General features: G+C 43.4%; 1 protein-coding gene across 1 annotated transcript in view; it reads left to right on the plus strand.

The window, feature by feature from the left end:
- The first annotated feature begins 3,278 nt into the window (after positions 1-3,278).
- eif3c (eukaryotic translation initiation factor 3, subunit C) overlaps positions 3,279-26,992 on the plus strand; it is a 51,502-nt gene continuing 27,788 nt past the window's right edge. The window contains exons 1-11 of the mRNA XM_084323370.1: positions 3,279-3,403; positions 4,913-5,030; positions 5,131-5,196; positions 11,401-11,590; positions 16,952-17,077; positions 17,552-17,603; positions 18,710-18,837; positions 21,130-21,257; positions 24,850-25,012; positions 25,770-25,873; positions 26,494-26,635. Coding sequence (XP_084179496.1) covers positions 4,933-5,030; positions 5,131-5,196; positions 11,401-11,590; positions 16,952-17,077; positions 17,552-17,603; positions 18,710-18,837; positions 21,130-21,257; positions 24,850-25,012; positions 25,770-25,873; positions 26,494-26,635 — 1,197 coding nt within the window. The 5' untranslated portion in view covers positions 3,279-3,403; positions 4,913-4,932. The remainder of the gene's footprint in view (positions 3,404-4,912; positions 5,031-5,130; positions 5,197-11,400; positions 11,591-16,951; positions 17,078-17,551; positions 17,604-18,709; positions 18,838-21,129; positions 21,258-24,849; positions 25,013-25,769; positions 25,874-26,493; positions 26,636-26,992) is intronic.

Consider the following 26,992-nt stretch of genomic DNA (forward strand, 5'->3'; position numbering starts at 1 on the left):
GGTAAACCTCCCCTTGAGGTTTTGAGCCGTACTATATTGTACCCATTCTGCAATCTGTTAAATAAAGTTTTCATTCATCCCTGTAAGGCATGTTGTTTGTGTGCTACCAGGGTAGAGTTTGTAGTCGATATCAGAGGGACTTGTCCAAAAGAGCATCTGCTGTAATGGTGAAGAACACTGGATGTTGCACCAATGACACATTCTCTCATTGCGCCAACTGCCAAGTTCTAGTGAATTAATAAAAAATAAACATTAGTATTGCTGGACACATCAGGAACTCCCCCTCAAGGACCCCAGACCTTGTCACACTCCCAGGTCAGGTCAGACCTGGGAGAGAGAACGCCACAGCACCATCCCTGTCTGTGTGTGATGTTTTCTCCCTGTCTGGTTGTTATGTGTGATTATGTCTTCTGTGTTTAGGTTAGGTTATTCATAGTGTGTGTTTAGTTTGGTATTCTAGGTTTGCATGGCTGCTACCAGGTGTTGTTCGTCACAATTAGTCGGTGTATTTGAGTGTGGATTTGTCATCACCTCCCCGTGGCATCATTGTCTCATGTACCCTCCTTGCTTCCTCCAAGTCATCGGTGTCCCCCTGCCCGTCGTGTCTCCTGTCGTCTTCCTGCTTTGTTGTTTTGTATTGAGAAGTGTTTGTAAGTAGATTCAGTATTTTATTTGTATTGCATTTGGTTCTCAAGTAAACTTCCCTTCTCCAAGCATCGATCCTCGTCTCTGCCTCTGTTCCCTCTCTGCAATTGCGTTTTCACCCTCTCAGCATGTCTAATCGTAACAAGACCCCACTGGTATAGTCCCGCTTTATGAGGCTCAGTGTCCTGCCTAAAGACCCTTTGCTGCACCAGAGCCCAGGAACAAATCTAGATGGTCAGCATTTCTACTTAATGATCCAGAATCAGATACATAAATGAGGTACCACACCAATGACAAGTACTACTACACAAATATTTTATTTTCAAATACAGTCCATACAAGATTGTAGAGTGGAGACGTCTTCAAAGTTGAAGTTTCTGAAAAAGAGCCAGACTGATTAGAAGTGATGCAGGTAAAACTACAGACAGATTAGAAGTTATGTTTAAGGGGAAACAGAAATGTACATTTCAATCGTCTTTCCTCCCTCCTGGATTAATAGAGCCATGGTTCCAACGCTCCTCATTCAGACCTGTGGAGTCAGAAGGAATAGTCAGACCCAGTTGCTCTTTTATAAAAGCAGTACGTCTTAAGGGTTTATTGCCATAAGGGGCAGAACCTGATAAGCTTCTTGCTTCCTCCATTTCGGACTAGAAGTGAAGTGAAGTGCTTTGAGAAGCTAGTGAAGAGGGCTACATCTGTTCCTCCCTCCCCATCAACCTGGACCCCCTGCAATTTGCATATCGCCCCAACAGGTCCACGGAGGACGCCATAGCCCATGTGCTGCACACAGCAGCATCACACCTGGACAAGAGGCAAGGGAACTATGTGAGAATGCTGTTCATCGACTACAGCTCAGCATTCAATACCATAGTCCCCTCCAAACTCATAGCCAAGCTCAGGGACCTGGGCTTGAACTATGACCTCTGCCAGTGGGTCTTGGACTTCCTGACGGGTAGACCCCAGGTGGTGAGAGCAGGCAACTGCACCTCCTCATCCATCACGCTCAACATAGGGGCCCCCCAGGGCTGTGTTCTGAGTCCTCTCCTCTACTCCCTGTACACACATGACTGTGTGGCACAGCGGAACAATAACACAATCATCAAATTTGCTGATGACACAGTAGTGGTGGGCCTGATCTCTGCCAACGACGAGAGGGCCTACCTGGAAGAGGTAGAGAATCTGTCGCAGTGGTGTCAGGAGAACTCCCTCTCCCTGAACGTCAGCAAAACAAAAGAGATGATTGTGGACTTCAGGAGGTCGGGGGTCAGGGACTACAGCCCCCTCAGCATCTACGGGGCACCGGTTGAGAGAGTGAACAGTTTCAAGTACCTCGGAGTCCACATATCTGAAGACTTGACATGGACCACACACATTGACAGTGTTGTGAAGAAGGCACGGCAACGCCTCTACTTCCTCAGGCGCCTAAGGAAGTTCCAAGTCAGTCAGAAGATCCTTAAGAACTTCTACTCATGCACAATAGAGAGCATCCTGACTGGCAATATCACCTCCTGGTTTGGGAATAGCACCGCACAAGACCGTAGCAGACTACAGAGAGTGGCCCGTTCAGCCGAACGCACAATTGGAGGGGGGCTTCCCACTCTCCAGGACATTTACAACAAGCGGTGCATGGGTAAGGCTAAGAGAATTATCAAAGACTCCAGCCACCCAAACAACTGCCTGTTTGAACTGCTGCGGTCAGGCAAGCGATACCGGAGTCTCATGGCAAGCACAGAGAGACTCAGAAGAAGCTTCTATCCTCAGGCCATCAGAATGCTAAATGACAATAACACTATGTAACAACCATCGAATGCACTCACAGCACACACACCCACACGCACACACTCACTTTAAACAAGAAACTCACTGCAGCACCCACTTTAGAACACCTTTTCTTTTTTATCCAACAGGCGAGCCCAGCGTCTCCGCATTCGTGGCAAGCGCCTTGCCCACTACACCACGTAGCCGCAGCCCACTTTAGAACACCTAAACACACTTCATATTTATTGGTAAAGAATTTGCACTACAACCCATACCTCATTACACCTTACTGTAAATTGTACCTAAATTGTACCTCATCCCATTTCTGCTCTGTACTATAGTATATTGTATTGTAACTCAGGTACTTCTACTCTGCATTGTACATTGTATATACTGAACACTTTTGTCTACGTACTTGACTTCTATTTTATACTTGCTATACTTATTTTGTACTTATCTATTTTGTCTAGCACAGTCTCTGGAGCGTAACAGAAAGAAGCATTTTTTATAAAAGTATTCTGTACATCTGTATGACAACTAATAAAGAAACTTGAAGAAACTTGAGACTGTTTTGTTTATTATTTTATCTTACTTTATTTTTCTTCATTTACAGCACATTATCTTTGTATTTTTGTTTATTTTTTTTTATTTTTTTATTCCTTTATTATTATTTGAAATACACCAAGACATATCAATACTGTTGTGGTCTTTGTTTGTTTTTGAGAGGGTTATGTGAGCTTACACGTGTTCCGCCTCTGGGTGGCAGCACCGCGCAGAAGCCGCGCACCATCGCATCGCAGCAGCGCAGTGTGTTTGTAGATCTCCGCTGCCGGCCATCTTTATGATTCGTGAATCCCATCGTCACTTCCTTTTCCCGACGCGAGTGCCAGAAGAGAGGCTTTTGCACGCCTTTATTTGTGCCCGAAAAACAGCCAAACTGGATTATAAAGCCACCCAGAGTGAACGGATTCATCGCGGGATAGTTTTTACAAGGACATAGGTTAGTCCCGTCTGGTCGCTTAGATGTATGTTTGTTTGATTTCGGCTACGGGAGCGGTTAGAGTGTATTATGAGTCGACAAGGCCTCGGCCGCGCCATGCTAGCGGCAGCGGTCGCATGTGTCTCTGATCGAATGATGACACGAAGTGAAGTATTTAGCTTATTTTACTTTCATGTTTCATTTAATGTTTTTTTTTTATACCAAACTAACCGGTGTCTTTGGTTTAATAGACCACACTGTGTCTGTAACGTTTATGAGCCAATAGGTGATTCATCATCAAGTCATAAATGTATAGATGTAGCAGTACTGTCTATCTGTATGTCATGTATGTCATATGTCATGATGCATTGAAAATGGGGGACCCTGATGTAAAGAGGACGAAAGTCTTTCTCTGGTCTGCGTCCCCTTAACAATTGTGTGTATTGAGCCGTACTGTATTGTACCCATTCTGCAATCTGTTAAATAAAGTTTTCAATCAATCAATCAGCACTGGCCATTACTGCCGCCATCACCTGATTATATCTGATCAGCACTATTACTCAGTACTACTAATTTATATATCTTTTATACCCAGTTTAATCACCTGTACATTGTATATTACCATTGCAATTTACTGTAGTGTTAGATTTGCACTCTAGTTGGACACTAGTTGGACGCCAAACCTCTTTCCATTGTTTGTACTGTACTTTAATGTAATCTATTCAATTGCTGCCAGCTGTCATCGTTATACTTGTAATTTGGCTTAGAAGTTATAATAACTAGCTTGTTATATTAGTCTATGACATTGTATTTATGAAAGAAATGGAACAATACGCGACAACGACTTCTACCTCACAAAACAAGAAAAAACCCATCAAGACCATGCTTTTTTTAAGTACATTTATTGTCATACACTATTCTATTTTTTTTTTTACATTATATTTGTCGATTTGTTGCTTGACTGGTGTGTTCTTGATGCTGTCTGTAAGTTGACAAGTCTGAAATAAAGATAGAATAAAAGTGAACTAGCATTTACAACTTTATATAACATTAGTCCACGTCACTCCCAAGTAAATGTATTCGTTTGTTATTATAACGTGAATGTTATCTATAGCTTGACCAGGGATGCTGTGTGATGTGGTGGTTATTGTGTGGATTGTTGTTTGTTCAGAGTTTATTCTTATCAACACATTGTTGTAAAAACAATGGAACCTCCAGTGTGAGCGTCACATTGTCATTGTGTGGTGTGGGGGGGGGGGGGTGATTATGTGTGTGCGGTGATGGTTGTGTGTGTGTGGTGATGTGTATGTCATAAATGTCACTGAATGGAAAATGGGGGACCCTGATGTAAACGAGACGAAAGTCTTTCTCTGGTCTGCATCCCCTTAACAATTGTGTGTATTGAGCCGTACTGTATTGTACCCATTCTGCAATCTGTTAAATAAAGTTTTCAATCAATGATTGTCTGTGTGATGATGATGATGATTATGATGATGATGATGATGGTGATGATTGTGTTCTTCTTCACAGCTTAACAGCCCTCTTCAGAAATGTCTCGTTTCTTTGCGACCGGGTCAGACAGTGAGTCTGAGGAGTCCTCGTCTGCGGATGAGATCACTCCTAAAGCAGCCGGGGGAAACTTCAAGCAGTCAGTACCAAAGGCCTCTGCACATTCATGTTTCAGAAGTATCTCACCTCCATGTTGTCTCCTCAGAAGTATCTCACCTCCTCCATGTTGTCTCCTCCAGGTCTATGCTGCTGAGTGACGATGAGGAAGATACTAAGAGAGTGGTGCGCAGCGCCAAAGACAAGAGGTGATGCGGCACACGAGTACAAGACCTGATTAACTAACGCCTGCATATAACTCTTATAACTAACACCTGCATCTAACTCGTATAACTAACACCTGTATCTAACCCATATAACTAACACCTGCATCTAACTCATATAACTAACACCTGTATCTAACCCATATAACTAACACCTGCATCTAACCCATATAACTAACACCTGCATCTAACCCATATAACTAGAGTTGTTCCGATACCGATACCAGTATCGGAAATGCCGCCGATACTGCCTAAAATGCTGGTATCGGTATCGGCGAGTACCCTCTAATGTTGCGCTCCGATACCATGACGTAATTTATCAACAACACTGCGGACGTTGGGCTCTGTAGATACTTTATATACTCATACTTCGCTGGGTGAGCATTATAAAACAAACGTGTGCTTAATCGACCGTGAATTAAAGTGTCAATTGCCATTAACAGCAGAGCAGATACTTTCTTAAAATGCCATTGTCCCGACAGCGCTGTTGACGGGAGCTCTGATGAGTTCGCTTGGTGGCTGGTGTTATTAGCATTGAACAGCTAACCGAAAGCTAGCTTTGACGTTACCTTGGCTAAAGTTGGGGCTATTCACATAATCCAGCAATAATGGCTGCAGATCTGCAAGCAAAGTACAGCAAGTTGGCAAAGGAGTATTCCAAGTTAAATCACAATGTCACCGGCAGTAACGTTACAGTCTTTCCATATAGCGGTAGCTCATGCTAGCTAATATAGCTCACGGTAACGTTGTCATTGCACAATTGCACGTCGCGTACACAATTAATGACATGTTGCGGACAGCCATATCGGCGACAATGTTTAGCTTTTAGTGCCAAATGATAAGAGTCTGAGGCGGAGTCTCAAAAGAGAATGTTGAATATTTATTGTGCAAAAATCACAACAACAGAGCCTCTGGTACTAAACGGAGCCTTCTTGTGGAAGCAAGTGCAGCAACGAATAATGTCCGTGTGGAACTAATGTGCCAACAACCTTTCCGTGGGTGAACTCATTGGAGATAGTTTTCAATTACTGATACTAATACTAATCTATACAATCACCTGTTGTTGAATAAATAATACCATTACTTTATAGTTATTACTAAAAAACAGTATATATAAAACAGTAGCTGTATTAAAAAAAAAAACGTTTTATAATTTATATAATATTTTTTTATTTTTTTAATGTATGCACTGGTATCGGATAAGTATCGGTATCGGCCGATACCCAAAGCTTAGGTATCGGAATCGGATCGGAAAGGAAAAAATGGTATCGGAACATCTCTACATATAACTAACACCTGCATCAACCCATATAACTAACACCTGCATCTAACTCATATAACTAACACCTGCATCTAACCCATATAACTAACACCTGCATCTAACCCATATAACTAACACCTGCATATAACCCATATAACTAACACCTGCATCTAACCCATATAACTAACACCTAGGGATGGGTATCGTTAGGATTTTATCGATACTACTACTCTTATCGATACTGCTTACCCGTTCGGTACTTTATCGATACTCTTATCGGTTCTTTTTTATTTTGCAAAAAGAAAAAAAATTGTTAACAGAATCGACATTGCTTTATTATTCTTTTATATAACTATATTACTGCACATGGCTACTTTTTTTTTTATCAATTAATACAAGCAGTCAGATAAATTAACTATTTTGGGACTTTCTATTTTATTTAGAAAGTTCTTAAATCAGAATGTCCCACCCAATACCCAGCTGTTAAAAACGGTTCAATACTCCATGTTATTAGTAGAGGCTGTGACACTCGGTCATCCTTCCTCTAGCTGCTAGGGTGAAGGGACTTTGGGCTTGCTGGGACCCGGTGGTGGTAGAGGGAGGAGGGGTGGGCTGGGACACAGTGGCTGCAGCCTCAGCTTGAAGATCTTTCATCTTTCTAATATATTTGTAGCTAAACAATTAGCTAAGCAATTATATTTTATTTATTAGCCTATTGTAGTGACTACATTATGGTTCGTGTTCTCCTCTTACTGTGTTGTGTAGTGGGAGGGAACTACTGATCTGGCACCGCGGCCAGAGGGGACAGTTATTGCGGTTGCACTTGCTGTTTTGATCTTTACTGTTCTGGCGATATACATGTGCTCTTGTTCTGTATTGACTGAAGTTGTCTTGTGTATTAAACAAGCATTACGTTGCCTACGATTATTCCTTTTTCCTCCGGCACTACACTATTCATAATAATTAGTTATTAGCTTAGCTAACTCCGTATCTTGGCTTACCTGCAGTGGATGTGGATGCAGATGGAACACTGCGAGCAAAGCAGTCAAAAACGGCGCATTTCTGCAGACTAATGTTATGTTTTGACAACGGATGTTTTGACAAATTGCTTGTATTGCCACCCTTACTGGCAAATGTTTTATTGCACTTGTGGCAACGTGCAGTCGACTGTACCCAGCCTTTTGAGCGCTTTGCTCTCTCCGCCATGACGAGCGCAGAGCTCGGTCTGTGTGCTGCGCTTCAGCAGCACGGAGCCACTGACTGGCACCTCCCTTACCCGTGTGTGTATGTGTGAGCGGCTCGCGACGAGTGTGTAATAATGGCTCGCTGCGGCGCGCTTCTCGTGCAGAGACAGAGGAGAGATAGTTTGCAACGTTTAAATTCCTCGAAAAAAAAAAAAAAAATCATAGTAATAATAATTTCTAGAGTATCGATAGCAGTACCGATAACGTCGGAGCTTATAAATACTCTGTTTTTTTCTAATTTAGTACCGGTTCCCGTTTAGAACCGGGGTCCGGGGGGCATCCCTACTAACACCTGCATCTAACCCATATAACTAACACCTGCATATAACCCATATAACTAACACCTGCATCTAACCCATATAACTAACACCTGCATCTAACCCATATAACTAACACCTGCATATAACCCATATAACTAACACCTGCATCTAACCCATATAACTAACACCTGCATCTAACCCATATAACTAACACCTGCATCTAACCCATATAACTAACACCTGCATCTAACCCATATAACTAACACCTGCATCTAACCCATATAACTATGATGTACACTAATGCTGTATATACCATATATATATTTATTCTTATTGTATATATATATATATATATATATATGTGCACACATCTGTCTGTACATACCCGCATATAACTCTTTTTACATATCTGTAGATACTATATCTATCTGTACATATCCCTTACCTACTCTTACTAGTTACACTGCTGGCCAGTATGACTTACTACCATAGTGTGTCTATACCTGTATCACTGTAATACTACAACTCTGTACATACTAGGGTTGCACGGTATACCGGTATTGGTATAGTACCGCGGTACTAGAGTGTTTGAAATGATACTATACTGCGTTTGGGGGGAAAAACGGTACTTTTTTATTTATTTTATTTATTCATTTATGCATGCGAATGCCTTCCTATTGGAGCACAGCGCTGCTGTCAGTGGTGAAGTTGCGCTAGTTTACCGGAAGCAACCTTCTGGAATGAAGAACAACAAACTAGTTGGGACGGGAGCTGGCATGGCTCGTCCGGCGACTGTTGGCATCGGTGGCACGACTGCAGTGCTGATGGGGGCTGCTGTGGCGCGCAGCGTTGGTTGTCGTGGCCATCGGCAGTCGCGGTGAGGATCTTTGTTGATTGGCGTTGGCTAGCTGGCTTTGGCTAGAGTTGTGGTTCGCTAGCTGTGTGGGCTAACGTTGGCCGAGTTTACTCTGTGTGCTGGCTAGCTGGCGTTGGTCAATAAAGATCCTCACTGCAATTAGTTAGTTATCATAACCATCGGCAGTTGCAGTGGGGATCTTTGTTGATTGGCATTGGCTGGCTGGCACATTTTGCATAGGGGGAACTCGGCTGATGTTGGCTTGTGTAGCTGGCGAGCTGTAGTTCTAGTTGGGGCTGGCTAGCTGGCGTTGATCAGTGGGGATCCTCGCTGCGATTGTCGATGGTTGTGGTGGCTGACGTTGCGTGCTGCGGTGGCTCCTGTCGGTGCTGTGGTCGTGCCGTTGATGCCAACGTTCGTTGGATGGGCTATGCTAGCTCTCGTGACTACAGTTCCTTATACGAGCATTAGAAAATGTCCACAATGCTATTCGCAAGAATAGAAAATAAATTGAAAAGCCTAATAATAAGCTATACATAGCCTAAACCAGGGCTGTACGCAAAGCTTTTTCACTAGGGGCACACTTGCCCCTAAATGAGAAATTTAGGGGCAAAAAAAATTTTTTAGGGGCAAACTTTTAAATAACAATTTTACCATTATTTATATCGATTGTTTTTGATTTAAAAAAAAAAGAAAGAAAAATATTTTATATAATTATTTTTTTAATAAAATATATATATTATATAATCATACTTGTAGTTGTATTATCTGCGAGACATCGCCACCACGCAACAAGTCTAAATGCTCGCTATATGCAACCAGCTCCACTGTCTGTGTGTACTGAGTAGCCTCCAGCTACGGCCAGGATTCTCCGGAGCTGCAGCTGGGCCCTATACTGTAGCCTCCAGCTTACGGCCAGGATTTTCCGGCGCTGCAGCTGGTCCCTATTGACTATATTCAGCGTGCCCTCAGCTCGAATACGCATCGACTCAGTGTTATAAGACATTGATATCAGGACGGAGCTATCTGAACTATTTAGTTTAATGGGACGTTTAGTTTTGAACAGTAAGCTAACGCAAGCTATCATGCACTACTAGACTTACTGGAGCATTTGTTGATAGCTATCAGTAGCTAGCCGGCTGGCAGGCTCACCGAGGTCCCAGTGTTTACAACAGCCACGGGTGCGAGAGGGCTGGAGGAGCAGCAGACGCCGCAGCTCTCTCCGTGTGTCTGAGTTCAGTTCAGTTCGGCTCACTATAGGAGGTCGAACGCGTCGAAAATATGAAGCAATACTAACTTTACTTTTCTTCATAGCTAAATCAGACAGTCAGCCAGTCTATCAGAGTGAGTGCTCAGTCGATTGTTCCCGCTGATCATACCTGCTGAGTGCTCACTGCTCAGCTCGCGTGAGTGACGTCATCACACGCCTTGGATAATTTAGGAGTGAAATGCGAATCCAAGGCTTGAAAGCACTACTCGCAAGCCCGCCCCCAGATAATATTTACCAATCGCACCGGCCAATTAAAGGGGCAATTCGCGACGATATCATCGCAGTGTACAGCCCTGGCCTAAACTGCCATGCTGAAAGCTAGTAAACACAGCATCTCTATGGCTTAGTCACAAACGTGATTTATACAGAGACATTTGACAATTGCCCATTAATGGTTCATACATACTGTATAAAGACAACGGAAATCTATTTTATTTTTGTTAAACAGCCTACAATATGACATAACCTAGTTCTAGATTATGATAGGCTATATATAATCAGTCTCACTCATCAAAATGTTTTCTAGGTAACTTATGGTATCTCAAACTAATTAGGCCCTCTGCTATGACAAATGTATAATAATACAACCATACTTTTTCTACCCCTTGATTTTTTTTTAACTACAGAAGTCTGCTGCATTTGGCTCACAGACTGACTCCCCCCACTCAGAAGCAACCTAACCTCCGCTTTTTTTGAGCAGCATATTAAGTACACAAATTAGTCCAAAGATGATAAAAGGCTCAACAGGGCAGTCGCAGAGTTCATCTGTATGGACCAAGTTCCAATATATATACAGTTGAGAAAGCTGTGTTCAGAAACCTTTGCACTGTTTTGAGTGCAAAAAAAGTTCTCCAGCATTTTGAATGCCATTGCTTTTAATTAAATGTATTTATTCTTGTCATTGTTCATTGTTGTGTTTTAAAATAAAGAACAATAATGACATCTGAGAGTTTTTCCCTGATTTTGAGAAAGTATCGAAATTAATATTGGTATAGTATCGAAACTAAAATGTTGGTATCGTGACAACCCTACATACATACATCTTGATTACTCAGTAGTACTAATTTATATATGTTATACCCAGTTTAATCACCTGTACATTGTATATTACTGTTGCACTTTACTGTTACATTTGCACTCTGGTTGGATGCCAAACTTCTTTGGTTGTACTGTACTTGTGCTGCATGATGACAATACGTTTGAATCTAATCTAGATTCAAGGTTTTCCCCCGTCTGTTCATTTCAGTGTGATAGCTTTCCTACAAAAAAAAAAATCTAAACATATTTTGACGCTACAGGTTCGAGGAGCTGACCAACCTCATCAAGACCATCCGTAACGCCATGAAGATCCGAGACATGGCCAAGTGCCTGGAGGAGTTCGAGCAGCTCTGTCGGGCGTTCCTCAAGAGCAAGACTATAGTGGACAAGGAGGGCGTGCCGCCCTTCTACATCCGTCTGCTGGCCGACCTGGAGGACTACCTCAACCAGGTCAGCGCCCCGCTCCCCTCCTCCCTCCTCCTCTGACCTCAACCAGGTCAGCTCCCCTCCTCCCTCCTCCTCTGACCTCAACCAGGTCAGCTCCCCGCTCCCCTCCTCCCTCCTCCTCTGACCTCAACCAGGTCAGCTCCCCGCTCCCCTCCTCCCTCCTCATCTGACCTCAACCAGGTTAGCTCCCCTCCTCCCTCCTCATCTGACCTCAACCAGGTCAGCTCCCCGCTCCCCTCCGCCGTCATCCACCGCAAGAAACTAGTCAGGGTGTCCGCGGATCCTTAAAAAGTCTTAAAAGGTCTTAAATTTGTTTATCAATAATTAAGGCCTTAGTTTGTCTTAAAATGTCTTAAATCCATTTTCAGAGGTCTTAAAAATGTCATAGAAAGGAAAGATAAAATGCCATGTCATCTTGTTTTATTATGAAATCTGGGGGAAAACGGTTAACGGGAGATAAAGTTTGACTTTTCATTGACCGTGTTGTAGAATCACGCAGACCGAAATGGGGCGGAACCAACACAACTCCTTGTGTAATGTGTTGGCCGGGGAACCATTTCACCAACGGAGTCTAGCTAACGTTAGCAAGGCGAAGCGATAACGCTAACGTTACGTTTAGTTTAGTTTAGCATTTGCACTCGTTAATATGGGAAAGTGCCAATTTAACGAGAACTGGCTCGACAATCCACTGTTTGCGCGATGGTTGGTCCCAGTCAAAGACCATTACAAGCCCCGCTGCAACAAAAAAAAAAAGCAGTCGCGTCGCACATGCTGAGCGCTCTGCAAAAACCGCCTGCAAACTACTATTTCGCATTTATTTTCGGCCCCGCCTGCCTCCACACCAGCTGCGCCATCTCAGGTAGGACTATAACATCTGCACCAACAGAAGTCCGGATAACATTCGGCTCCACGCCAAAGCTTGAAGCTGAGGTCTTAACTTGAAAATAATCTATTCACGGATGTAAACAAGGACACGTTTGTGTTTATGTTCGATGAGAGCTTCACCCACTATGTATTTCTTCCTCCCACCCACCCCTCCTAATGTACAGTATCCTCCCATGTATGTTAGGATCTATGGGTAACAGTACTGTATATTTGTATATCGTATATGTCACAAATGTAACTGTACAGTACTATATACCTGTATGTCCCTATGCCATAAATGTCATGTATGTTGAGTATGTCATAAATGTCACTATGAATTGAAAATGGGGGACCCTGATGTAAACAAGACAAACGTCTTTCTCTGGTCTGCATCCCCTTAACAATTGTGTGTATTGAGCCGTACTGTATTGTACCCATTCTGCAATCTGTTAAACAAAGTATTCATTCATTCAACCAAAACCACAAAAACAAAACAACTGGATGAATGAATGAAAACTTTATTTAACAGATTGCAGAATGGGTACAATACAGTACGGCTCAATACACACAATTGTTAAGGGGATGCAGACCAGAGAAAGACGTGTGTCTTGTTTACATCAGGGTCCCCCATTTTCAATTATAGTGACATGACATTTATGACATACTCAACATACATGACATCATGACATTTATGGCATAGGGACATACATGACATACAGGTATACTATATAGTACTGTAGTGTTACAATTGTGACATATACGATATGCAAATATACAGTACTGTTACCCAGAGATCCTAACAGAAAATATATACATATGATGGGGAGGAGACTGTACATTAGGAGAGGGGGGGGGGGGGGGGTTGGACATTTACAGTGCCCAGTTTCTAATTGCAGCCTCCCGTAGGTGCTCTTTAAGAGCGGTTTTGAATGTGGGCAGGGGTAAAGTGGGTTTTAGGAGTGAGGTTAAGCAGTAGTCTGACCAGTTTGTTTTGTGATGTTTGTAATCTTGTTTTTAGTGCCTTTGAGGTGCTTTGGTACCATGAGGTGCAAGCATAGTCGTAGTACCCTTGAATGAGTGCTCCTGCCAGAGTCTTCAGGGTATTCTTGTTTACCAGTGAGGAGATCCGGTACAAGAATCTTGTTTGTTGGTTGACTTTTTTGATACCCTGGGGAGGGTGGTAATAGTTATGTGTTCTGACAGTGGCTGTTGCACTTGCTGCTTGGCCCCTGGTATATTTTGTATAGCTATATTTGCTATTTATGTTTGGTCACCCCTTTGTTGAAATTCATCCAATCCAATTACTCCTTTAAGTTCAAGATTTTTAAGTTTCCAAGTTATGTTTTAATAAACATCTTTGGACCAATGTGTCCCTAAACTTAAACTAATTGGTGTTGTTGCATGATTTTTGTTATTGTGAAATTGGTATTAAATTTAATTCTGAGTGGCATTAAAAAGTCTTAAAAAGCATTAAATCTGACTGGGCTAAACCTGCAGATACCCTGCTAGTGATGCACCGATGTGAAAATTGTGGCCGATACAGATAACCGATATTAATATTGCTGTTCTGGCCGATACCGATATTTACCGATGTCGACATATCTGTATAGAAAACACTTTTTTATGATAATCAAATAAAGAGCTATTTTCCAAACGCATATTTTTTTTTTCTTTTTTTTTTAAACTTATTTTCAGAAATTACTGATATTTTGAAACTATTTAAGGCCAAAACATATATATATTTTTTAATATCGGCCCTATCTTGATATCGGACCGATACCGGTGTAAAAAAACTGCCATATCGGCCGATATATCGTGCATCACTACAAGAAACGCTTGGTCGGCTAATAGTCGTGGTCGGCTAATATCAGTCGACTGATATTTAATGTAATCGACTGTAACATCTGTGTTTCCCGCGAGTCCCAATCGAAGCCCTGCTGCAGAGCAGTGACACTGTTGGGAGTTCATTCAGGATATGATGCAAGGAACATGTTCTCCAGATTCAACACATATTCTGACTCCGAGTCACGATTCAATTCCATTTTCGATTCTTTGTTAAAATGTATTCATGTTACAGAGCTCTAACTATATATATTGTACATCCTACTCCGGCTTGGTTTGGCTCAGAGAAATGTTAATTGCATGTGTGTAGTGTAACCCCCCCTCCTCTCTCTCACTCTACCATCTCCCCTCTCTCACTACCCTCTCACTCTATGCTCCCCCCTCTCTCGCTCTACGCTCCCCCCTCTCTCACTCTACGCTCCCCCCTCTCACTCTACGCTCCCTCTCGCTCTACGCTCTCCCCTCTCGCTCTACGCTCTCCCCCCCTCTCTCACTTTACGATCCCCCCTCTCTTGCTCTATGCTCTCGCTCTACGCTCCCCCCCCTCTCGCTCTACGCTGCCCCCCCCCCCCCCCCCCCCCCAGGTGCCTGAAATCTTTCCCCAATACATTTCCAGTTCCGCGTTCGCCTTCTGCGCTCTGATTGGCCACTGACGTTTCTGGTCACGCCAAACGTGTGACGGCAAGTTCTTTCGCCGGTTAAGCTTAGGCACTCTTTCGAAGTTGGTTAAGGTTAGAGTTTGTCTTAGAGCAGGGCGATAGACCGCCAGCCCTGATTCCAAACTCTAACCGTAACGAACTTCGAAAGAGTCGCCTAAGCTTAACCAGTGATAAACTAGGCGTGAGGTAGTTTGCAGGTTGTTAGAGCCGGAAATGGGCACGTCACGTGATTGGGTCCACATGTCACATGACCAGAAACGTCAGTGGCCAATCAGATCGCACCAGAAACGGCAGTGGCCAATCAGATCGCAGAACGTGAACGCGGAACTGGAAATGTATTGGGGAAAGAATAGACGCCTCCCAGGTGTGTCACTCCTACTAATTTTACCGTGTGAAAGAGAGAGGAAAGTTGGTTAATTTCCACAAACTACCAGTGAAAAAAACAGTGTTGTTGGCACGTTGGCTCAGGCTGGCTGCACTCAGGCGGCGCGATCATCCTGTTGGACAGGGAATGAAGATCTCCAGCGAACACTTCATTGCCTCGGATTATGTTGTTGGGGGTGGGAGGTTTGTCCAGAAGACCACTAATCAGCTGAAGCCTGATGCGCTTCCCTCGGTCTTCGACAGACAGACCGGCGCAGGCAGTTCAGCGTCGCAGAGCATTTAGCCTGCTGGCTACCTAGCTCCACCTAGCTCCTAGCACCACAGCGTCGGGAGCTCCAGCAGCTTGTCGATAGGCAACATTTGACTGACCCGACAGTCCATGTTTACTATGCAGCCAACTAGCAGTGTATACACCAAACCAACACCGTGACGTCAGCAACAAAATGGCGGCGCACATGTTCATAAATGGACATTACAAATAGTTTTTTCTTAGAAACGCCTTATTTTTATAACGTGATTTTTTTTCTGTGGTTTATCTAAATACTAATTTGATGCTATGACTATGTGTTTATCGCTATGCTTCATCTCCCCTTTAAGCTTAGGCGACTCTTTCGCAGTTGGTTAAGGTTAGAGTTTGGAATCAGGGCTGGCGTTCTATCGCCATGCTCTAAGACAAACTAACCTTAACCAACTTTGAAAGAGCGCCTAAGCTTAACCGTCCAAAGAACTTGCCGTCACACGATTGGGCGCACATGTCACATGACCAGAAACGTCAGTGGCCAATCAGATCACGCAAAAGGACAACTTGCTTGTGGGAAGTATACAGGCTTCCCCCCTCTCTCTCTACCATCCCATAATGTAGCCTTGCTGTTCTGTCCCTGCAGCTTTGGGTCTGAAACCATCCCATAATGTTAGGGATGCACCGAATGGGAAATTCTTGGCCGAAACTGATACCGAAAATAGAAAACAGTTGGCCAAAGGCCGAAAATGATTCATAGAATAGATTTTTTTTACCAATGTTGTGGAACATTATGATTATGGAAAAATATATGATTATGGCAAAACTTAACTTAAATAATAAATAATCACTATGGGTCCATAAAACATTTATTCAGCACTTCTGAATGCATACAGTACATTAATTCCATCTTTTCTCTGGCTGCGCAGCGGACATCTGTGCTCTACTGAGCACACCTTTCTAGTCCCCAGCTGAATGTGCTCGCTTGACTCGGCACAGTAGACGCGCGACAGACAGACAGCGTCAATGTGAGAAACACAATCCCCCCCCCCTCTCGCTTTGAATAATATGCATATTAGATCACTCAGTGATTAACCGCGACGGTAATATAGTAAATAAGGATATAAAAGCATGTTAAAGACTCATTTATTGGAGGCGTTGCGCGCAGAGTTTACATAGAAACAGCGCGACTCCCGATAGCGCAACATCATCACAACAACACGCGTTAGGTTACAGGTTGTTTCTGTTTCGGTGACATATTTTCGGTGAAAAAACTCTTTCGGCCGAAAGCCGAAAGGCCATTTTCGGCCGAAGGTTTTAGGCCACCGAAATTTCGGTGCATCCCTACATAATGTTCTTGCTGTTCTGTCCCTGCAGCTTTGGGAGGACAAGGAGGGGAAGAAGAAAATGAACAAGAACAACGCCAAGTCCCTGAGCACGCTGCGGCAGAAGATCCGCAAGCACAACCGGGACTATGAGACGGAGATCGCCTCCTATAAGGAGGTATGTAGGTGGCAGGGTCTCAACGGGGGGCCTTGAAGGGGGTTCCAGGGGGTCTCCAGAAAATGGGAGCTTTTAAAGGTGCTGAAGATAATGTTCAGCCACTAGATGTCGCACTAGAGCACCAACATTGTCATTTATCCAATCGGGCACCAAACTTCACTTAAAAACAAATAAAAGGTGCCTCTTGATCATCAAACAAGAATGAATTTCCCTATTGGGATTAATAAAGTGCAAATCTAACTTTCACCAAACATCACTTTTTGTAAAATAAAAGGTGACTCTTGGGGGGGGGGGGGGGGGGGGGGGATAAAAATAATTTCTTTTGTTTTGAAAATCGATTTTCATTCAAAGAAAATCACCCTAAATCATGAATTCGAATTAATCGATAAATCACCCAGCCCTAGCTCACCTTGACATGAAGATAATGTAGTGGAACACGGTCACGATGCTTCTGAACGTCCTTCTCTCTCTCAGAACCCACAGGAGTCTGCAGACGAGGAGGAGGAGAAGGAACCGGAGGAATCTGGTGAGTTTGATTAGTTCTTAGTACCAGGGACGTGCACAGGACTTTAGAGGGGCAGGTGCTCAAAGGCTGAAAAGGGCACTATACCTGTGTGAATTAGAACCAAGCGCGCAAGCCTGATTTTTGGGGGCCCTTTTTAGGCGGGCGCCCCCTTTTTATGTTTTTTGGGGATCAAATATTGAACTATAATAATCAGTGCAGGAACTCACTTATCCTTGAAAGACACTTTTATCACTGACTTAAAAGCCCATACATCTCCATAAATGTTCAGGGGGGAGGGAATAAGTGTTTACCCTACAGACCCCAAGAAGTGCTGTATATTCTGTATTATTTAATATAAATGCATTTTTTATTCCAATCCCGATTTGTATTTGAGATGACCAAATCCCATCGGACTTGACTTCTTCGTGTCCCTCAGTCAGTGTAATACCAGCATTCAACTGTATGCGCCACAGCAGTTTCTATCATCATCACCACCCACGCTATGCATAAAATATATAGGTCCGCGGAGAGACACGCTGAGGAGGCCGTGCAAACTGCAATGGAATATGGGGCATCTCTCTCTTTACCTAATATTTTGATTCTATCCTGAATTTCTTTGGGAAAAAATAATATATATATATATTTTTTTTAAGCGCACTTTTTTTATGACGCTCAAAAGGGCAGGTGCTCGAGCACCCCTTGGGCTCTATGTGTGCACGTGCCTGCTTAGTACAACTCTGAGTTTGATTAGTTCTTAGTACAACTCTGGTGAGTTTGGGTTTGTAGGGCTGTCGGAATGGATTTCAACATACACTTTTTAAATGAAATAAAAGTGAATTAGAATAAATGCATAAATAAATTAACATTATTGATATTAGATGATATTATCCCATTTTCCTGCAAATGTGCCTGTAATTCAAGCCAAAGTAATTGGTGTTACAAAGCACAGCCCAATACCTACGGCTGCTTCCCTGTTGGTAGCACCAATACAACAGATGAACACCCGCAGTGCCACCGGATGCTGCCGTCATGTGATTCAGTCTGAAAGGTCGGTGGCTGAACAGATCCCTGTCTCCTGCCCACCCTGACTGACCCCCCCCCCCCCCACCTGCGGTGTCCTACTGTAGGTTCGTCGTCGGACAGCGACGAGGAGGGAGACGAGGACGGAGTGTCCGCCAGTGCCTTCCTGAAGAAGAAGCCACCGCCCGAGCACATCCCGGACGCCAGCGAGTTCCTCAAGACAGCCAAGGGCTCAGTAAGTTCCTCAAGACAGCCAAGGGCTCAGTAAGTTCCTCAAGACAGCCAAGGGCTCAGTAAGTTCCTCAAGACAGCCAAGGGCTCAGTAAGTTCCTCAAGACAGCCATGGGTTCAGTAAGTTCCTCAAGACAGCCAAGGGCTCAGTAAGTTCCTCAAGACAGCCAAGGGCTCAGTAAGTTCCTCAAGACAGCCAAGGGTTCAGTAAGTTCCTCAAGACAGCCAAGGGCTCAGTAAGTTCTTCAAGACAGCCAAGGGCTCAGTAAGTTCCTCAAGACAGCCAAGGGTTCAGTAAGTTCCTCAAGACAGCCAAGGGCTCAGTAAGTTCCTCAAGACAGCCAAGGGCTCAGTAAGTTCCTCAAGACAGCCAAGGGCTCAGTAAGTTCCTCAAGTACAGCCAAGGGCTCAGTAAGTTCCTCAAGGTCAGCCAAGGGCTCAGTAAGTCAAGTTCTTCAAGACAGCCAAGGGTTCAGTAAGTTCCTCAAGTCAGCCAAGGGCTCAGTAAGTTCCTCAAGACAGCCAAGAGCTCAATAAGTCAAGTTCCTCAAGACCGCCAAGGGTTCAGTAAGTCAAGTTCTTCAAGACAGCCAAGGGTTCAGTAAGTCAAGTTCTTCAAGACAGCCAAGGGCTCAGTAAGTCATGTTCTTCAAGACAGCCAAGGGCTCAGTAAGTTCCTCAAGACAGCCAAGGGCTCAGTAAGTCAAGTTCTTCAAGACAGCCAAGGGCTCAGTAAGTCATGTTCTTCAAGACAGCCAAGGGCTCAGTAAGTCAAGTTCTTTAAGACAGCCAAGGGCTCAGTAAGTCATGTTCTTCAAGACAGCCAAGGGCTCAGTAAGTCATGTTCTTCAAGACAGCCAAGGGCTCAGTAAGTCATGTTCGTCAAGACAGCCAAGGGCTCAGGTAAGTCATGTTCTTCAAGACAGCCAAGGGTTCAGTAAGTCATGTTCTTCAAGACAGCCAAGGGCTCAGTAAGTCATGTTCTTCAAGACAGCCAAGGGTTCAGTAAGTCATGTTCTTCAAGACAGCCAAGGGCTCAGTAAGTCATGTTCTTCAAGACAGCCAAGAGCTCAGTAAGTCATGTTCTTCAAGACAGCCAAGGGCTCAGTAAGTTTAAAGTGTAATTGCTTTCGCTTGACTTGCTTTAAAGTGTAATTAGTCGAAGCATAATGTTTGGCACAGTCTGAAGAATGCCGTCTGGACTGAAGGAACCACATCATCATTCTTCTGCATGAGGCTCTTACTTCAGTGGTTCCCAAAGTGCTGTTATGGTCAAGAATTCTGACCATACGTTTCCATGTCCCCACTGATATCTCCCAACCTACACTATACTGCCCTGTCAAGGCAGACCGCAGTAACTCAAAAAAAGTCAGAATTGAGTTATGAGTGAAATTGAACTTGTCAATAAATGTTTTATCTTGTGACCAAGTTTCAGATGTTAATGTCGCTCAGTTTTGGAGATATGGGGTTTTAAAAACTGCAGTAACTACAAAATCACACTCAAAAACCAGGCAGACCGCAGTAACTTCCAAACAGTGAAAAATGGCTTTAAAGTGTTTTGACTTGCCATCCAAAATGTGTTATAGGTAGATAGATGATAGTACCCAGATTTAACATGTATTAATGAAGTAATCTTTAGGCATACAAAAATATGACATAATTATTTTAATTAACCCCCAAAAAGCAGATACTGCACTCTGCTGCACAGTTCCCTTAAATAATTATACAGGTAATGTACAGGCAAAGTGCAGTAACTTCAAATACAATGTTGTTTTCCCTCCAGCTTTCATAACTTAACCTAGCCATTTTGAAAATGAAATTTAACACCTGAATATATTGGAATGATGATGATCTAAATAAAATGGCTAGGTTAAGTTATGAAAGCTGGAGGGAAAACAACATTGTATTTGAAGTTACTGCACTTTGCCTGTACATTACCTGTATAATTATTTAATGGAACTGTGCAGCAGAGTGCAGTATCTGCTTTTTGGGGGTTAATTAAAATAATTATGTCATATTTTTGTATGCCTAAAGATTACTTCATTAATACATGTTAAATCTGGGTACTATCATCTATCTACCTATAACACATTTTGGATGGCAAGTCAAAAAACTTTAAAGCCATTTTTCTCAGTTTCACTTTTTTGAAGTTACTGCGGTCTGCCTTGACAGGGCAGTATAGATAGAGTAGACTGTTTTACAGTATCATACTAAATCATATCTACTAGCAACCAAAGTCTTCTCAGATTACGGTCCCTTTGGGCAAAACTTGATCAAATTCTTCTCTCTTTGACAGGATGAGTCGTCCTCCAGCAGCGATGAGGACGATGAAGATTGGGGCGCGGAGTCCGTGGGCAGCGGCAGCGAGAGCTCTGATGATGCGGAGGGGAAGAGCACTTCCATGGCTGTAGTCTTCCTCAAAAAGTGAGTCCCTCTCTCCATGGTCTAGACCAGTGCTTCCCAAACCTCTCCTCGAGGCACCCCAGCCGTTCCATGTATTTGTTAAATTCCACCACCAGCACACCTGATTCAACTTAGGCCTAAAAAAAATAATGGTTTGGTTCCGGTTGCCGACCGACCCTGCCGATTTAGGTGCGACCCAATTTATTTTATGAGTTAAAAAAATAATAATAATAAAAATCTTAGTCAAACCTTTAGTATTATGGATATTAAACATGCTGGCAGAGTACATGCATCCATGTTGTTGTGAACATTTTAATTAAATAAAGACATACCTATCCATAGTCGCCGTGGGAAAAAATATAATAAAATAAATTCCCTACCTACCCATGGCCTTAACTGACAACCAACGGGAACCAAACAATATTTTCTTTTATGCCTTAACAAGCCCTTTATTAGTTGAATCAGGTGTGCTGGTGGTGGAATTTAACAAATACATGGAACGGCTGGGGTGCCTCGAGGAGAGGTTTGGGAACCACTGGTCTAGATGTAAGGTGATCTCCTTGGTCTAGAAGGTGATCTCCTTGCTCTAGAATCTAGATGTAAGGTGATCTCCTTGCTCTAGAATCTAGATGTAAGGTGATCTCCTTGGTCTAGAAGGTGATCTTCATGGTCTAGATGTAAGGTGATCTCCTTGGTCTAGATTAAGGTGATTTCCTTGCTCTAGATGTAAGGTCATCTCCTTGGTCTAGAAGGTGATTTCCTTGCTCTAGATGTAAGGTCATGCATTAACCTGTTCCCCCCCACGGGGTCGGTACCGACCCCTTTTTGACATTATTATCATATATTAATATTTTTATGAGTGATGCAATAAATTTGCGTTTTTAAAATCAAACGTTTTCAAGTATTATTATCACTACTATGTCACAAATACATGTAGAATGTAAAACGTTAGGTTGGCAATAGTTTAGCAATAGGTTAAAAGTGAGTTTTTATCATTTTAAGGTTTTATTTTTCAGTCGCGTTTTTGACGCGGAACCGGAAATGGAAATGTTGAACCATGGGAATTGTAGTTTTTTTTGCGGCCATTTTGAAGATTGCCTCGCCAGCTATCTGCCAGTGTCGGAATTTCTCAGAACTACACTTCCTGTGGTCGGCTATGGACGTTCAAAGTTCGGCGTTCTGAAGAAATCATATCAATAATTGTTATGATTCGCGATAATAAGCTACAAAAGGTAACGTTTTTGACAAATATTGAAACGCAGTCAGTTTCTCCACACTATTGTAATCATGTAGGAAGAATTAGATCTGAAATTAGTTACAGAATGATTACACTGTGGGAGAAATAAAAAAGTACAGTCGATTACATTAAATATCTGTATATGTTATTACGCATGCCTGGTGATACTATATCCAAATTGAACTCGGCCATTTGAAAGATACTATATGTATATATATATATATATAAATGTGCGAATTGGCTATAATAAGGTAATGTATAAGCATATATTCTATATTCTATAATAATATTTCAAATTGCATTGGTCCGGATGGGAGAATTCAGTACTGTATATACAAAACCTTCAATTTTATCATCTTCCCTTTATTAATTTCCTTAGATCTTTTGTACACATGATCTCAAGAGGGTACTGAATTAGCTCAGTGGCAGTTTTTTAAGTTTGGTCATTATTATCATGGTTTTATTCACTGTCAAAGATGAAAAGAAAAATCATAATTCATATTTTCCTTTGTTTCATCAGAATTTAAGCTAGCCTAGTAATAGACACAATATTTCTGACACTGAGAATACATTCATTGAGGTCCATAGATGTTCCTAGATACCAAGAATATGCAAATAGCCCTTGTAGAAGTGGAGCAATATTCCATTTACCTAGGTATACATTTTATGCAGATTTTCACCTGGGGTGGAACAGGTTAAAGCATTCCGTCTCCAGACGGATTTCCGTCAATTTGATTGGGGAGATCCGTCCATTTGATTCGCAGTCTGACGGAAGTATTTGCATGATTTGTAGATGCATACAGATTGAAACAAAATTGAGCCAATCAGAGGCGCCAAATATGGAAAAGGGCTTTTTTTTCCTATCGCGCCAAGCAGTCATCATCACTCAGCGACTCGAGAGACGGGTCGCCTTTTTTGCAGCCTCACGCGTCAACTGCTTGTTTACCAACGTCACAGCCACCACGCTGCTTGCACTCGCTGCTATATACCGATTAGCTAACGTTAGCTTAATAGCGTCTGTTAAATGGAAGGAGTAAGCCGGCCACTAAAAAGAGAACCCACCGCGGGGTTCTCAGATGAAAAGGATCAGCGGGACCACCTAACAAAAAGTTTCGAGAGGAGAGGACGTTTGAAGAGACTGGCTAGGCAGCGCTACTGGGGGCTGTAGTGGTGAGTTAACTTGTTCAGTGTGCCGCAACGATGTCAAAAAGAAAAACAGAAACAACACGTTTGTCATTGTCGTGTTACTTCACAGTACAATATGTGAGTCCCCTGCTGTGGTTGTGAGTATACGTTTATTAGCTTAACTCCGTAGCAACATCACACAGGTGTATCTGTAGACAGTCTCCTCCCCACCGTATATATTCTCTCTGTCAGGATCTATGGGTAACATTACTGTATATTTGCATATCGTATATGTCACAAATGTAACAGTACTATATACCTGTAGTATGTCCCTATGCCATAAATGTCATGATGTCAATGTCATGAATGTCATAAATGTCACTGAATTGAAAATGGGGGACCCTGATGATGTAAACAAGACAAACGTCTTTCTCTGGTCTGCATCCCCTTAACAATTGTGTGTATTGAGCCATACTGTATTGTACCCATTCTGCAATCGGTTAAATATTGATTGATTGTTATAACGGATTGCAGAATGGGTACAATACAGTACAGCTCAATACACACAATTGTCAAGGGGTTGCAGACCAGAGAAAGACTTTCCTCTTTACATCAGGGTCCCCCATTTTCAATTCATCATAACATATATGACATACATGACATACAGATAGATAATACTGCTACATCTATACATTTATGACGTACCAGATTTACACAGTATTGTTTGTGATACAATAAGAGTCTAAAAAAGAGAGCATATACATTTGACGAAGAAACTGTACATTGGAGGAGGTTGGGTGGAGGGGGGGGGGGGACTGTACATTGGAGGTGGTTGGGGAGGGAAGGGTTGGGTAGGCGGGGTGGGGGGGTAACTGTACATTGGATTATCGACGAAACCGAAACAAGTAGGCTCCCTTAAAACGCCAACGCTATTAAAAAGAAATACAGTGGAGGTTAAAATAAGAATATGACTTGGCCTGAAAAAAAATTCAGTCAGGAGATTTTTTTTTGCTTTAATCCCTGTGTAAGGTGATCTCCTTGGTCTAGAAGGTGATCTTCATGTTCTGTAAGGTGACTCCTTGGTCTAGAAGGTGATTTCCTTGCTCTAGATGTAAGGTGATCTCCTTGGTCTAGAAGGTGATCTTCATGTTCTGTAAGGTGATCTCCTTGGTCTAGAAGGTGATCTCCTTGGTCTAGATGTAAGGTGATCTCCTTGGTCTAGAAGGTGATCTCATGGTTTGTCTCCCCCAGGGCCCACGAGGGAGAGAAGTCCGACAAGAGGAGGGAGGTGAAGAAGAGGAAGCCCAAGAAGGAGCATCGTCTGGAGGAGGAGGAGGGGGAGGAGGGAGGAGAGGGCGAGGGAGAGGGCGAGGGAGGCTGGGAGAAGGTGAAGGGAGGAGTGCCCCTGATGAAGGTGAGGAAGAGGAGGGTGAACAAAGTCAAAAGTCCATTTCACAGGGTCACAGTTAACCCTTTCACTGCCACACTACCGACGGTTAACCAGTGAAAGGGTTAACCTTCTGCGTATTGTCGCAGTGAAAGGGTTAACCGTTTGGTAGTGCGGCAGTGAAAGGGTTAAGGGGGTTAAATATTATCAGTGCATCATAGGATGTGGAAATCCAAATGCAACGATCGATGAAGTTAATTATATTTAAATTAATAGAAATTCTTACATGCATTAATAATTAATTAGTTGAGAAGACATGTCTAGCTTAATGAGGAAGGGGCTAAATGTCACTTGAAGGTCACTGTTTCTTTACCGTTTCTCTACCGTGTGAATATAGCCCCCTTTTCAGGGTAATTTGCTTTATGATCTAGTTTATTTACTTTGTGTATTTGATTCACTCCCTTGAGCTAGTTTCTCTTAAATCCTTGCATCTTTGAAACACGCCTCGCCAGTATTTCTGAAAATTTGTCATCTGTTGTGATTATTATCCTCCATCCATGGTGATGTCATACATTTTGATTATTATCCTCAATCCATGGTGATGTCATCCGTTCTGATTATTATCCTCAATCCATGGTGATGTCATACATTCTGATTATTATCTGCTCAGAAAACCTTCCAACGGCTCCAAAACATTGTTGTATTTATTTAATACAGTTTTCTTTCAACATCTTTCGGCGGGGACATAAATCGGTGCTGTTGCTCTTTGACTCATACCCAACAGGAGAAGCCCAAGATGTTCGCTAAAGGCACGGAGATCAACACGGTGGTGGTGGTGAAGAAGCTGAATGAGATCCTGCAGGCCAGAGGCAAGAAGGGAACAGACAGGTGAGCACTGGGTCAGAGAACGGTCTGTACTGAGCCCATGGCTGTCTTGAGGAACATGACTTACTGTGCATTACCAATGGACGGAACAAATAAACATGAAATTAAATTATCTCCTATCATCCCTCTCTCTCTCCCCTCTCATCTCTCTCCCTCTCTCTCCCCCCTCTCATTCATCTCTCTTCTCTCTCTCCCCTTCTCTCCTCCCCCTCATTCCTTTCTCTCCCTCCACCTCTCCTCTCTCTCATCCCTCTCCTCTCTCTCTCTCCCTCTCCTCTCTCTCCCCCTCCCTCTCATCTCTCCCTCCCCTCTCTCTCCCCCCTCCCTCTCTCCCTCCCCTCTCTCCCTCCCCCCTCTCTCTCCTCTCCCCTCTCCTCTCTCCCCCCTCTCATCCCTCTCCTCTCCCCCCCTCCCTCTCTCCTCTCTCCCTCCTCCCCTCCCCCCTCTCTCCTCTCCCTCCCTCTGTTCTCTCTCCCTGCCTCTCCTCTCTCCCTCTCCTCTCCCCCCTCTCCTCTCTCCCCCCCCCTCCCTCTCTCCTCTCTCTCCCTGCCTCTCCTCTCTCCCTCTCTCCCCCCTCTCCTCTCTCCCCCCCCCCCTCCCTCTCTCCTCTCTCTCCCTGACAGAGCTGCTCAGATAGAGCTGCTCCATGCGCTGGCAGCCATCTCTAATGAGAACACCCTGGGAGAAGGAATCCTGGTGAAGATCAAGTTCAACATCATCGCCTCCTTGTACGACTACAACCCCAACCTGGCTGCCTTCATGAAGGTGGGCTCCTCACACTCTGAGACACACACACACGGAGACACACACACACACAGAGACACGCACACAGAGACACTCTGAGACACACACACAGAGACGCACACAGAGACACACACGGAGACGCACACACAGACACCCTCAGAGACACACAGACACTCGGAGACACACGCACACACACAGAGACACACGCACACACACAGACACAGAGACACACACACACACACACAGAGACACTCAGAGACACACACACAGAGACACACACACACAGAGACACACAGACATTCAGAGACACACAGGTAGTTGTTATACATTAGAGCTAACGGGTATACATTAGACAAAATACAAACTGGTTGGGCAAAT

Source organism: Notolepis coatsorum (assembly GCF_963971535.1).
Source record: "Notolepis coatsorum genome assembly, chromosome: 10".
Lineage (NCBI taxonomy): Eukaryota > Metazoa > Chordata > Actinopteri > Aulopiformes > Paralepididae > Notolepis > Notolepis coatsorum.